Source organism: Talaromyces amestolkiae (assembly GCF_001896365.1).
Source record: "Talaromyces amestolkiae strain CIB chromosome Unknown scaffold1.1, whole genome shotgun sequence".
Taxonomy (NCBI): domain Eukaryota; kingdom Fungi; phylum Ascomycota; class Eurotiomycetes; order Eurotiales; family Trichocomaceae; genus Talaromyces; species Talaromyces amestolkiae.
In genome coordinates, this window is record NW_024468037.1 from 381566 (window position 1) to 395366 (window position 13801).

General features: G+C 47.4%; 3 protein-coding genes across 3 annotated transcripts; all 3 read left to right on the plus strand.

The window, feature by feature from the left end:
• Window positions 1-3316: 3316 nt before the first annotated feature.
• Window positions 3317-4190, plus strand: BHQ10_000124 (uncharacterized protein; the record flags this gene model as incomplete). The annotated part of the gene is made up of 2 exons (XM_040873254.1): window positions 3317-3753; window positions 3833-4190. The coding sequence occupies 2 exons, from the start codon at window positions 3317-3319 to the stop codon at window positions 4188-4190; spliced, it is 795 nt and encodes a 264-aa protein (XP_040728629.1).
• A 1065-nt stretch (window positions 4191-5255) lies between these two features.
• On the plus strand, window positions 5256-8364 carry BHQ10_000125 (uncharacterized protein; the record flags this gene model as incomplete). Its single annotated transcript, XM_040873265.1, has 3 exons — window positions 5256-5674; window positions 5744-5855; window positions 5914-8364. The coding sequence occupies 3 exons, from the start codon at window positions 5256-5258 to the stop codon at window positions 8362-8364; spliced, it is 2982 nt and encodes a 993-aa protein (XP_040728630.1).
• A 3515-nt stretch (window positions 8365-11879) lies between these two features.
• On the plus strand, window positions 11880-13751 carry BHQ10_000126 (uncharacterized protein; the record flags this gene model as incomplete). The annotated part of the gene is made up of 2 exons (XM_040873276.1): window positions 11880-12753; window positions 12859-13751. 2 exons carry the CDS (start codon window positions 11880-11882, stop codon window positions 13749-13751), a joined length of 1767 nt encoding a protein of 588 aa, XP_040728631.1.
• Window positions 13752-13801: the final 50 nt, after the last annotated feature.

A 13801-nucleotide genomic window follows, 5' to 3' on the forward strand; every position in this document is an offset into this window, starting at 1 on the left:
TCCCAAAGGACGTAGCAGCTTGCAAGAAAACATCGTGACCGTCGATTACCGCTGAAATGACCTCACGTTGCAGGGGACTAACAACTCATGTTAAATTCCAGCGCGGTCCTGAGAGACAAAAGTATGAGTCTACCAACCGAAAAGAGGTCTTTCCAAAAACGCGCCGTAGCGTGAAATCAATATCAACCCATAAACCTTTACGATCATTTACCATATCTGCACGATATGTTTTGGCCTGAAGCGCATCTCGAACAGATTATCTTAGTCTCTCGTGTGGGAAGTCGCAAATGCTGAAGACTAAGAGACTAATTCGGAGGGGTATTCTTCCCGTCGCGTCGTTCAATTTAGATCAAGTCGCGCTGTCATGTGATATCCCGGGCAGCCCTAATCTATTGCTACAGCTAAAGAAAGATCAAGATCTTTACGGTACTAGTCTAGTAAATTACATTGTGATAATAACTCACATGCGTATATACAGTGGTCATCGGTCTTTCCGCCTCCTTGACCTTGCGTGTGAACTGTACAGCGAGTGCTTTCTGGCTCTTGCGCTATGACATAGCTCGTTCTCTCTTCTGAACCCTTACTAGTTGCCTCTGTAGCTCTTTTCTCACGCTGTTTACGTCAACAGCCAGTCTTTTGTTAGGCCTCCACATTCTTTCAATATCAGCGTAAACACGAAGCAGAGTCCTAGCATCGCAGTGAGCGCCGAATGCTTTCAAAATCACGATGTTAAGCTCTCTTCCGAGAAACATGCCATTCTCAAGTCTTCGTCTCGTATCCTCCTCAGGAAACCACTCCTCGTGAAGCCGCCCATATTCCGTTTGAGTTAGTTGATCGAACAAAGCCATGATGTCTTCCTTTTTCGGGGTCTCATCTGCAACATCACCTGATCTTTTGCCTTCGTGAACCGTGTCCTTTTCATTTCCCTCGTTTTTTGGATGCGCTTCGAGATCTTGACCATCCACCAACTCTAGAGAGGGTGCTTCGGATCCTGGCTGATATATTTGGAAAGATTTCAATGGATTCTCCCATACTGCTGCAGGCTTTGCTGACTTTGAAGGCAGCCACGACGTTTCAAGATCGCTCATTCTTTGCTGGGAGTCATACAACACACGTTTCAATGCGTCCCAGGCTCCTAATAGTAACTTTTCTGTCCATCCTTTGTCTGACGTATGAATACCAAAGCCACGAAACAGGAAGTAGTAAATGATTACTCTAGGGGGGCTTTCAAAAAACTTCTCCATATCGTCCAGAAGCTGACTGACAGCTGTCATATCACCCGTAGAGAGGCAATGATAGCGGAATAAAATGGCGAATGTTCTGATGTTGGGTACAACTGGAATGTACAATTCTGGTACATGCTGACCGCCTTTCTTTTTTCTAATTTCCAGGTAAGTTTCGAAAATCGCACACAGATTCTGAGATCTCGATCGCCGAATCGTAAAATCAGTGGATGTCGACGGGAGTAGAACAGCTTTAGAATGTTTCGTCATGGATTTGGCCAGGCTTTTCGCAGAATCTTGCATCATGCGGGAATAGATATTCAGTGCTGTTTCTAGATCTCCGGCGTTAAGCAGAGAGGAAATCAAGCAATTAAGAACAGTCGTGTCAACAACTTCGCCCGATGAGACAAGTTCTTCAAATGTTTTGTGTATCCCTTCAACGTCACGCCTGAATCCGTACGAGTGCATCATGGTGACAAGCCCCCGCCGTGAGAGGCGCATTCCTCTCTTTGTCATCTCCATATACAAGCGATCAGCCACTGCGAAATGACCAGAAAGAGTAGCAATTCTATAGAGTAGCTCAAACACCACGTCATCCGCTTCGAGACCATAAATCGTCTCCATGCGATGCCAAATAGCGATGGCATCCATCAAGTCTCGTTTCTCGAGACGAGGTACTTTGTGACCCGTAAAATAAATAGCGGATGTACACACAGACCTGGATAGCTTAAATCCAGCTTCGATCATATCATTGAAAAGACTTAAAAAGTAGCGAGCATTAGACCGACGCCTGTCCTGCGGGTGTGCAAACCGATGCAGTAATTGCGCTCTCTCCTCGACTGAAAGAATGCTTATACCTGGACTGGGTAATTTTTTGTATAGGCTGAACACATATTGATTAGACTTCGTACGATCATCAATGGCCGGCAATAATAAATGGAGATTCCGGGAAATTGAAGGTTCCTGCAATCGTTCTTTAACGGCTGGTCCGTCCTTGTTGTTTCTTCGCCTCGTCGTTTTCAGCCATCTGTTATAATCTATTGCCCAGATTTGATGGCCTCTGAACACTGATAGACGTAGAACCGGTCTTAGCGGTGTGACATTCGTGCGTCTTCCTTCACGATTTTGAGGCGTTGATACATTGGAAGGAACAATCTCCAATGCATCCCTCAATTCAGGCATCGTCCCACGACGGTCATATTCTATATTAATGTCATCTAGGGCTCGTGCTATCCTCGAAGATATCTTGTCATTTGTTTGGCTCGATGAAACTTGATCGATATGATGGCATTCGCGCTGCTCGAGTTCGCTTTTGGCGGCTTGTGTACTCAATGGTTTCGGATAGATGTGGGGGATACGGGGGTCAACTGAGTGGGTTCGAAGCACGAATTTCGACGCATTATGGCTCTTTTTATTGAAAGGATGCTTTGTTGAGGTCGAAAATGCGCGATAACTAGTGGAACCGTTTTTGTGATGATTGGGTCCGCTCCGCTGTTTGGGGGCGTGATCAGGACAGAATCCAGCGAGCACCAGCGACTGTACAAAAACATCTGCTACGGCAGTAACCGCGGATCGTCGGTGAACTATTCGTCGGTACGTAGGCTGACAATGACGGTTGAGCTCCCCCTGGTTGTGCATTGGAATCCTCTTCCCAGTCGCAACAAAAACCGTCGGTGCTGGCTCTTCAATTGTATCAAAGACTGGCATCGGCGAGCTGGCATTTCGACTTCAAGGTAGCGGCACACATGAGGACATCGCTGAAACGGCTATGAAAGAGAAAGAACAGAGGACGGAGAGCTCTTGTTGATGATGTTATTTGTCGGTGAAAGGAAAATAATTATCGAGGCTCGCTGGACTTTCCTGCGGAGCTGCGGCGGAGCCAATCGGAGTGCTCCTTCCTACGCGGCCAACAACCATCTTTTTCTGCAAAGCCGCCAGGAACGCCAAACATCGTCTCTGACAAGCTATAATCCAACAACGCTATCATCGTCCAGTGTCTCTGCTTTTCCTACTCGACGAATGAAATTGACTGTTCTATTCAAATTGACTCACATCATCCCCTGGCCGTTGGATAGCGTCTGACGAGGCACATCATGGGAAAGTACAACCTAACCGCACTGCGGGTTCGACAGACTGCTCTTCGACAGAAAGCAAGCGCGAAGATCGATAAATTGCCGGAATGGGTTGATATCGTTGGTGATATACCTCCAGCGCAGGTCGTTGTCCGTCATCAACCTATTCAGCATGAGTACTTCCGGCAGCGAATCAGGACAGTACCTGGCACTTCCAAGTCAGAAGTCTTCTTGGAGAGCGTCCAACAGAAAAAGATAAGCCATAACAAAAAACCCAGCAAACTTTTCCAACCTTTAAAAATCAAATACGAGGAAGACCAACTTCGAAAAGAGTTCTTCCGCGACCATCCATGGGAGCTGGCAAGACCGCGAATCGTGCTGGAAAAAAGTGGGAAAGATTTTGAGAATTACGACTGGAGCCGACTACAACAACCGGGCAGGAGATTGGATGGTGAAAGGTAAGCTCGATTGCTCATTCATTGAATGAGCATCTGTGCGTGGGAACAATCGCTAATTTAAACTGCCTGTTTGCGATAGCGTGGTACAACGACAACTATGGCTTCTCAATAACGTGCCCGACATGACGAAAACTGCTGCATATGATATTGCCCGACGAGAATTCTACCGCCTTCGTCTGCGACAGGAAATTGAACAAAGGGTGGCGGCAGAAGAGGCGGAGGCAACGGGCGCTGTGTTTGGAACTCGTATGTTAGACGTCTCTATGGCTCTGGAGGGCAAGGTCTTTGAAGACTGGAAAGTGTGGGCAAAGACTCAGGCCCAGATTCTCGACCAGAGACAAGCAGCATTCGTTGGCGCCCCAGAAGTTGCTATTCCTGCAGATGATAGTCGAGTGAGCGCTATCGAGGCAGAGGTCGAAGTGGACGCAGAGCCGTGATAGTCCAGCAACCGTGTATTTTAATTGACTAAGGCTTTATACTTGACTAGATGTATGATAAGAATTGGTTTTTAGGTTCCTCTTGTACATTCGATATTGCTTATTGCAACGATATTCGCGTTGCTAAAATATGTTTGCCTCGATGCAAGGCAATCGCTAGCTCTATACATGCATCTTCTGCATTCAGAAAGTCATTGATCTAGCTCCCTATCAAGTATGTCAACAATGTCAACGTTCTCAATAAGCACCCAAACAATTTGATATCACGTGACGATGCACCAGTAATGCCTCAGATCTAGGCCAGTCTTGGCACTCTAGCCGCCGTTGCCCAAGGAGGACCAAGACTGTTCCTGCGCTTGTCGGTTTTGGGCCTCTCAGCTTCATCGATTCAAGACCCACCAAGTGTGACGACTGCAAGAACAGCTCACGGTTATTGCCATTCTGATTTGACTGACGCTGCCCAACTATCAGCTCAAATCGAAATTGTGCAGTCACGGAGTCCCAGCCTCGTTCAGTACTACCATACTTGCCGACCGGCCGACGGCGTCGGTGATACCGTCACCTCAAGAGGTTATTCGCTATATGACATTATTCAAGACAAACTACGACCGACTTTCCTCCCAAAGCTGATTCCTATCGCTGTCGACGTCTAGCTAGCATCCTATTCGACCAGAATAATCCTGCAACGTGGGTTGGTGCTGCTTCCATATTTCTCGCCATCCCTGACGTGAACCTGCCCTTCCTCTCCACTCAATCCTCCCTTGCACCGAGATCTCGTTCGCGTCTGTCCTATTTTTCTACAACCGAAAGAGGAAAGCCAAATCCCCCGCCTCTCAAACATCTCGCGAGAAACCAACTATTTGTTGGCAGATATTCTCGTCTCAGAGCTCACCGAAGCTGCCTGGAGGATGCCGAGATAGTGCTGCAAACACGCCTTTGCGCACCGATTATCGAATTATGCACATTTCTAGCCGGCTGAGTTCAAGAAACGCTTGAATTACTTGAGCGTGACGCATACATAACCGGAGCGGATCACGCATAAATCCTCGAACATTCTCCAGCATTATGTTTCGCCTCGAAGATACCGTCAAACTCTCTCATCCCCTTCGAAGTCAAACGAGTATGGAAGATGATATGACAATTGCAACCACCACACCTGGTTCGAGCTTTTCGTCGGCTGGTTCGACTCAGAGCGCCCCCTCAAGTATCGATGACGAGCCTGATTACATCCAGAAAACGGCCAAGGTTGCAAGAGAGAATTCTGAAGTTCGCAAAGCGCCATTGAAACAATTGACGCCCGAAGAGACCATCGAACTGACTCGACAAGCAGTCGAAAATGGCATTCAAGAGACGAAGCGATCGTTAGCTGGAAGCGAGGCAGTCAGCGATGTGGTGCGGCCGAAACTGACAATCGATCTTGGTCATTCATGTATTTCACAAATCCCCGAGGGTGTGGTCGATATAATCAAGGATGAAGTTGAAAGGTATGTATTTCGAAAAGAATTTCTGTGAATGTTGTTGGCGCCTGTTTGAATTCCTGCTAACATTAGCAGGCTTTCTCTGTCAAACAATCAATTACTCCATATACCATATCGTTTTGCAGAATGCGCCCACCTTCGTTATCTCAATATACGCGCAAACAACTTTCGCGAGTTTCCAAAAGGGGTATGTCTCTAACTTCTGAACCGTTTCTCGTCCATAACTAACATATGAAATTGTTCAGATATACAAATTACCATTGCTCGAGATCTTGGATCTTAGTCGCAACAAGATCAGCAGAATCCCAGATGAAGTGCGAAAGCTTACATCACTACGTGTATTTTCTATCATGCAGAACCGGTTAGATGATCTTCCAGCAGGACTTGCGGACATGAACAAACTACAGATCGTCAAGGTGTCAGGAAACTTTCTCAAATATCCTCTGCGGAGAGTCTTAGAGAACAAAGAGAGCGAAGTGGCCTCGTTGCCAATGTCAACGAATGAGAAGGAAGCGTTGGTTACAGCTGAGCTGAAACGGTTTCTTAAATCTAGACGACAAAGCACAACGCCAGAGCCGGAAAGTGGTAGCGAAGCTAGTGAGCCCATGCCTTCGATTGACACACCGAAACCTGTGAAGCGTGGAGGCAACAGTCGCTTTCCCGTGATACCCAGTACTAGTGATGGTTCGTCAGATCCTCGATCGCCAAATCTTTCTTCGAGACCCCCGCCTATTCCTCTAAGATCTCACCAGCGCTTGGCATCGGGTCAGTCCCCTTTCCAGCCCGGCTTCTCAAGACCTGGGATTGCACCTCTTCCTGGGGCCAATGAGCGGAATCGTAGCAACAGTGAAGGAATTATACCGCTCTCGGCGCGCAACAAGCGGATGGGTCTTATTTCTAGAAAGACAGATCTCGCCACCTTAGATGAGATGCGACCATACCGAAATAGCCACTTGCGAGGTCTCAGTCATGGCTCTCTTCTACGGACTAACTCATCCAGCGGACGAAATGGCAGCGCTTCTTCCAGTCCCGGGAGTCCTCGTGGCGAACGCAGGCGAGCACGTGATGGGCCCTCTCGACGTATGTCGAGCTTGCCCGAACACAAGGAAGAAACGGCACTCACTCCAATCGTGCAAGGTGCTAAAGGGATCTTGTTTTCTTTGTTCCAGATTCATTCTCATATGTCTACTCTGATTAATGTGATCAAAGGAGACGATGCGCGACGGCACAGCTTGGAGATTGTGTTCTATAATGCTTCAACGCATGTGGAGCAGCTAAATGAAGCTCTGGAAACTGTTGTTGAAATGGACCCGGATAATAGAGATTTTGCAAGAGTCTCGAGCGACGTCAAGCGTGAATGCGTGACTTGTTTGATGGCATATACGCACGTGGGATCTCAGCTCCGCCAGGGCACTCGAAGGATAGTTGAGCAAGGCGACCCCCGGTATGTTCGCTCACTCATGCTTGTGATATATGGCAGTCTTCTGGAGTTGCGCAATGCGTGTATAAGTCTTGGGGTATCGTCGCTAGCCACCCGAAAAGGTCATGATACTTTACGCAACAAGTCCACCGATCTTGGAGCGGAACAAGTACAAATTCTGTCTGATGGTTTGCCGGCAGTCGCAGTGACTCCGACAAGGGAGCCTACCCAGCCAACGCGCCGACTCAGAAGTGACACTACGATTCAACATCCCCAAAATGGACTTGGAGCCTCAATACCTAGTGCAGCGTTTCATACTTCGACTGCCTCTCCCGGTGCAACCACCCCGAGCTCCACGACGATGATGTTTGGAAGTCGCAGTCGATCCAACAGTCGGGCCACTACAGCTTTAAGTTCGACCGCTGCATCGTCTCTAGCAACCCCTCGTTCTGGCGAATCGTTCCCACCTATTCCCACAATGCAAGGAACAAGAATCAACCCAGTGACAGGACTAGACGAGTTTGTTGAAGAGCAGATATTCGAAAAGATATTTAAACAACTCACAGCAGCGTACAATGCGGCTCTTCATGCTTTACCTTCTGCCAGTCATCAGTTCTCCCGTTGCCTTGAAATTGCAGAGACGACCAGAGAACCGGAAGAAATTCGTATAATGTGGAACAATCTCATCCGTCGATGCAATGCCTGCTTTGAGAGTTCAGAAGCCCTAGGACAAAAGCTGCTGACAATGAAAGTCAAGGAACCCGGTGGTGGAGCCAGAAACCAGAAGGACTTTTGGCAATTGTGCAAGGTTTTCATGCAGTCATTTGTCGATTTGGTAACGGATATGCGCGAAGTGAGAAACATGCAACTTCTCCCACCAGACATAGTCACGATTCTTCGACCAGTCCAAAAGGCCAGCAGAGAAGCAGGACGGTTGATCGAAACATCTCCTTGGTCATACTTTGCAGATGTMCCTGCCGCTCCACATATTCCTTATGTCTATGGACCTCCGCTGCAGACCAGCCAACACCATCCATCTTCTTCCGCACCTGCGCCGTATCTCAGTTCGAGTGGAAGACTACCCGGCGCATCGCCGCAGTCGTCGGCCATCCCTGCGACGCCCCTTAGTGCAGCGTTAGGACCTGCCGTTCAAGCGACCATACCGTCAACCCCGGCGAGTGCTTATAGCGACCGGTTCTTTGCTGGGGATGTCTTTCAGCGAGCTGATACGTTATTGTCAATGCAGAATCAGGCTCCGTATCTCTATCGGAGGTGATTAGCTACCGACCACATCCATACCATCACCATTCCCTACTCTACGTGTCACTCAATGTATATATAGCAATATGTATACACTCATCCATCTACACAATCAGTCGTGTTAACAATTTGTTTAACACATACCACATTTATCAACCCATGTATCAGACTAAGACTGAAAAGAAGTCTATATAGATTACGAAGCGAGCATCTGGAGTTCTGTTTTCTTTCCTTCTAATTTCTGTCTATGTATCTACGTCAATGATTGACGAATTATAACCAAATATGTTACCATTACACGCTTAATTCAGAGCGTAAACCTCAAGCCGAAAGATTGAGGCGGCCTGCATTCAATTAAAAACATGATACAGACATGAAACAGTTGACGAAAAAGCAAAAAAAGTTACGTAAGGAAAAAGTAACTGGTAATCACAATATATGCATTATCCGCGAATCGAACGCGGGCCCCTTCTTTGGAAGAGAAGAATCCTAACCACTGGACCAATAATGCTTTATGTTGTGATCTTTATTTAATGAAATATAACCTTATTAAAGGTTAATGAGGTACATTGCAAAAAAAAAACTGGAGTAATTGGAACACTAAACATGTGCCTATCAACGGTAAACAAATGCATTATCCGCGAATCGAACGCGGGCCCCTTCTTTGGAAGAGAAGGATCCTAACCACTGGACCAATAATGCTTACAAAAACTGGGGCCTTTTAGACACTATGTCTAACTCATTATACATCCTCCCAGAAAGTCTGATGTCAGTAATGTACGTAACATCAAAGATTACCAATTTAAGATCATTGAAAGTATAACTCATAAGAACCTTGTATTGTATATATACTACTACTTAGTAAAATCTCGGGTCCTTGAACGTGTATATCATGTTGAGTGATCTAACGAATGTATCAAGGTCAACTCCAGTTGACAGATATATATTTGAGCTCGTATGTGCCAATACATAGCACCACTCACGCCTTGGAAAGCACTTCTCAGTCGTGCAAATATCTTATCAGCTCATCAAATCAGGGCATCATGAAAACCTTTTTTTTTCCAGCGCACATGTTCAAAGAATTGAGTTGTCACTGTTTGGTTAGTAAAGTGAGGCGGCCAAACCCAGACGTGGCAGGCGAAGTGCGAGTGGTCCAGAAGCGGCGGCCCCTTTTCGCTTTGCCCTGCTTCGGCTCCGTGACCAGCAGATTGAGATGATTGGAGAAAGTTAGTAACATTGTGCAGTCGAAAGGAGCAAATCCAACATCGATATTCAAGCTGTACTTGGTACTGCATTATGTTATTCGGTGCTATCCCGCCAGTTGCCGTCGATTGAGCCGGAATTCCGGGTCAGCGCTGCGATGAGAGTCATCAGCCAATACCACAACGGCGGTATCCTGGCTGATAAGTGACGCCTTCTAAGAGCTTCAAAGCTAATTTCTAGAGTTGGATCCATAATTCGGCGTTCTCTTGGGCCTAGTCCGTTCGATTGGCCGCCGCGACTATTGGCGCGAGGCGGCTTGCCTTGCTTCAAACCACCAACGCGCTATCAGTTTAATCGACTGGCGACTACCGTACGTACAAACTCGAGTCTCTCATGGAGTACATAAACGTACTTAATTCTTCTCATGCAGGCCGATATGCCTCCTAGTGAAGACAGCCTCACTTGCCATGGGCGCTACCCAAGTTTTGATGTTGACAGCTCTATTGTACATGGGACTGCTCGATTTGCGTACCGAAACCGTCTTTGTCTCAACAAAGTTGCACTGTACGTCGCGAACGGTCAATACTTCACTCGGCATATTGTAACCATAGATACAACCGGATGATTAGAACGGCATGTTCGCGCGTGACTTCTTCTTCTCCTAAGATCAAAGTACGAGTATCAAAGTCCACACCGTATTTCGTACGCCACGCTAATCTTCGAATGCACGATCCTCTGGAATTGACCGCTAGATGAAAGAGTGGTCAACCTAATAGATTCTACCGTCTACACCGATGAGAGGGAATTCAATTTCGACAGCTACTAACCCACTCGGCAATCCTCGCAGTATTATTACCTATGGAACGATAAGTAAGAGCCAATTCGTGATACCTCAAGTCTTAGTTGAAGTGCAAGGCGGCAAGTGCGGTGAGCAAGCGGGTACGATAGGACGAACCAGGTCACCGGAATTCGGAAGTGCTTATCGCCCCCGGCGAGCCGGTTGATCCTGAGTCTCAATTGCCCCTTTTTTCCTCCGAGCGCGTAGTAAACTTCGAGAGTACATCGTCGTAGACACAAATTCCGTTCTGTCGATTCTCGAACGATCAGACCGTCACGCAACATATTATTCATAGTCCTGGCAAATCAGTCCAATAATGCTTCGTAGCACGTGAGGGCATTGGACGATCGGTCAGGAAGAAAACATGGGGGCAACGGTAGAGCGATGCTGAAAGCGGATCCAGCGACACAACCGCAAGCGTCGATCTTCAATTCAAGACCAAGCCTCACTTCTAACAACCCTTCTTTTGGATGTTTCCTCCACGTTTCAACCAGTCCAGTTCTCAACCTTTGACACTAGCACGAAACAGGGGACCACATAATCAGACAACGAAGACCAACGTCAAAGTTTCGCGCGATCTGCTTCATGTGTACAACTCCTGTTCGTAGGTGTTCTTTCCACAATGGGACCCTGCAGATGAAGCGACAACACGAAGCATCATATGTAGATAGAATCACAATTGAGACATAGATAGGTGGAATCGAGAAAGAAGACGAATAGTATGGCGTGGCAGGAGGAGGAACATTGCCAAAAATGTACAAGGGGAAAAAAGAAAGGGAAGCTACGACCACGCAGACGGGGGTTTCCCTGCGAGCTCCTTCGCTCCTTCCTTCTAAGTTCTTGCCCTGTCGTCCGACCAGAACAATTTCCTTCTTCATTTTACTCATTCTCTACATACTAAAAGGGAACCCTTGTTTCGATTCAATAGAATTATCCTCTTGATCTACTGCAATTCCTTTACTTTTTATCTCTTTCCGAATCCTACTTACTGCTATCGCCCTTTTCTCCTTCGCAATTGCTCCACCCACCCTAAAGTCTCACAGTGACGTCGTCGGAAATCTCCCGTTTGCCGCTGGAGTTAACCCCAAACCACCTGTTCGCGGCGCCCCTTCGTTCGCAGCAGTTGCCCAAATCACCAGTCTCAATCCCCCCAAACGGCGCTTGCCATTTGCCTGCTTCTCATCATTAAGTATTAATCTCGGGGCCTGCGGGCCGGCTCTATTCCTACATGGCGTATTCTTGACGCTCGCCCATCCTTTCTTGCGCCGGCACTTGCTGCTTTCTGCATGCGGTAGTGTCCTACCCAGCGACTGACGGCTGACCAAGATACATCGAACACCCAAGGTAATTGCCTTGTCAACCTCCAAAATCTTTTGTTGCTTCCTTGACATACACATCCACTTACACCAGCCCAAGGACCGAGTTCGAACTGTGCTGGCTCAGCCGGAAATCTCCCATCGCAACTATCAAACATAGTCTACTCCCGCAACATGGATCTCCAAAAGCCGAAAAAGTCTCGACCGGACACTCATGACCAGGATGACAGTTCCGACTACCGAGTAAATGGATATGGACCAGCAGGGGTCATGGAGAACGACGACACTGATCCTCGACAGGATCTTGAGCATGAAGTCACTGTCAAATTGGACCCGAAGCGGGATATCTCAAGCTCTTCGACTTTGCAGCCGCTTGTCAAGACTCCAAGGCTCATGACACTCCCACTTAGGCGCCGCGTCTCGCGCATCACGGCTGCACGCATCCCGAAAGGCATACCGTTGGACTCCCGTCAAAAGACCCGACTACGCTATGCCGATATGATCCCGCCCGTCACCAAAGAGACCCTCAGCGAGCTGGACCTAGAACGCATCATGCAAAACATACAACTTCGGGTTGATGCGAATTTCGAATCTGGTCTTCACTTCTTGCTCGATTTAAACGGAGAAAAGGGCAGGCAGAAGAAGCTTATGACGGACGAGTACTGGGAAGCGCTTTCGATAGAGATCACCATCTACACATATGTCAACATGAATCGTCCTCGTACTAGCGAGATTGACATGGTTCATGTGCCGGATATGATGACCTTGATGAAGGACGAGAACCTCTTCCAACCGCGATTGCCGATCATGTTTGAGACTCTGCATGGTATTCTTATGACTCTTGTTCCTGAGAAGGATCATCCGAGCGTTTCGCAAAACCTTGATATCTCGCATTTGATGCAGCAGGTACACAAAGGTGTTCTCGACCTTGTCAGCCTTTCAAAGTGGCTCGCAGATCTCCTAAAGATGCATTGTGCTCCGATGAGGGATCATCTCGCTGACGAAATGGCTTCGGAAATTGGCACAGGATCCACGCAAGCGGACGTAGGTATGTTGATTAGTGGGTTGCGCAAATTGTTCGGCATACTTGAAATGATGAAATTGGTAGGTGGTGCGATCTAGTGAATTGAAATACGCTTTTACTAACAGTCAGGAACGCAGGACGTTGCGAATCATCAATTAGGTGCATACCAAATCGTATTGATCGAAAACACGATTCCTTTTCTTCAAGACTATTTTTCGCGACGTATCACAGCACGCGAGTTCAAGGTTGACGAAACAAAAGCATGGTACCTGGGCCTCCAGCAGCGAATGCCGGAATCACTAAAGAACGTCACGAATCGATCCTTTTATCCAATGTCAGTTCTACTGTACGGATTGAGTGAACAAATCTTGCTGTCAGACCACGAAGTGATACTGCCCGAGCCTTTCGAATTTGATTTAGCCCGTCTGTGGCGACTTCGGTCCGAGCTCCAAAGAATCATCAATGTGCATGTTTGCTGGTCGATCCTTGAATCTTTATTTCAATGTCTGAATGTAAAGCGCCCTTTCAACTCCAAAATTCATTCATCGTTTGTGATGCGCATATTGGCGCTCTTGGAAGAGGACAACGATTCGCAGTCAAAATCTTCTAGTCTAGGTACACGGCTACCAAGCGACTCTGCCGTTGCGATGGAAATAGCGCGAACAGTGTGTGTTGCTATTGGACAAGTAGATGAGGTATCGGACGACGTTCTGCAACAGGTCGAAGAAGCTGTCAAAAAGTCATTTGCCAGCGACTCTGTTCCATTGCAGCTAGTTCGCAACTATGTGCATCAGCATTTATTACAGGCTACTTGTGAAGTTGCGCAGCGATATGTCAGCATGACTCCACTTGAAATCTGCGAGTCGCAGCGACGACAGGCATACCTTCAATCTTCGTCCTCGGACTTCAGCTTTATTGCAACAAAACTCGCTCATATCGGAGTTTTACACTGGCGAGTGTGGGCTCCTCTAGTTTACGTTCCACAGGCGGCGGTTGTTCATGAGCTCAGCGCTGAGCCATGACCATATCATTATTTTATTTGTCTTTCTTTACCCTTCTTTGATTTCGTTTC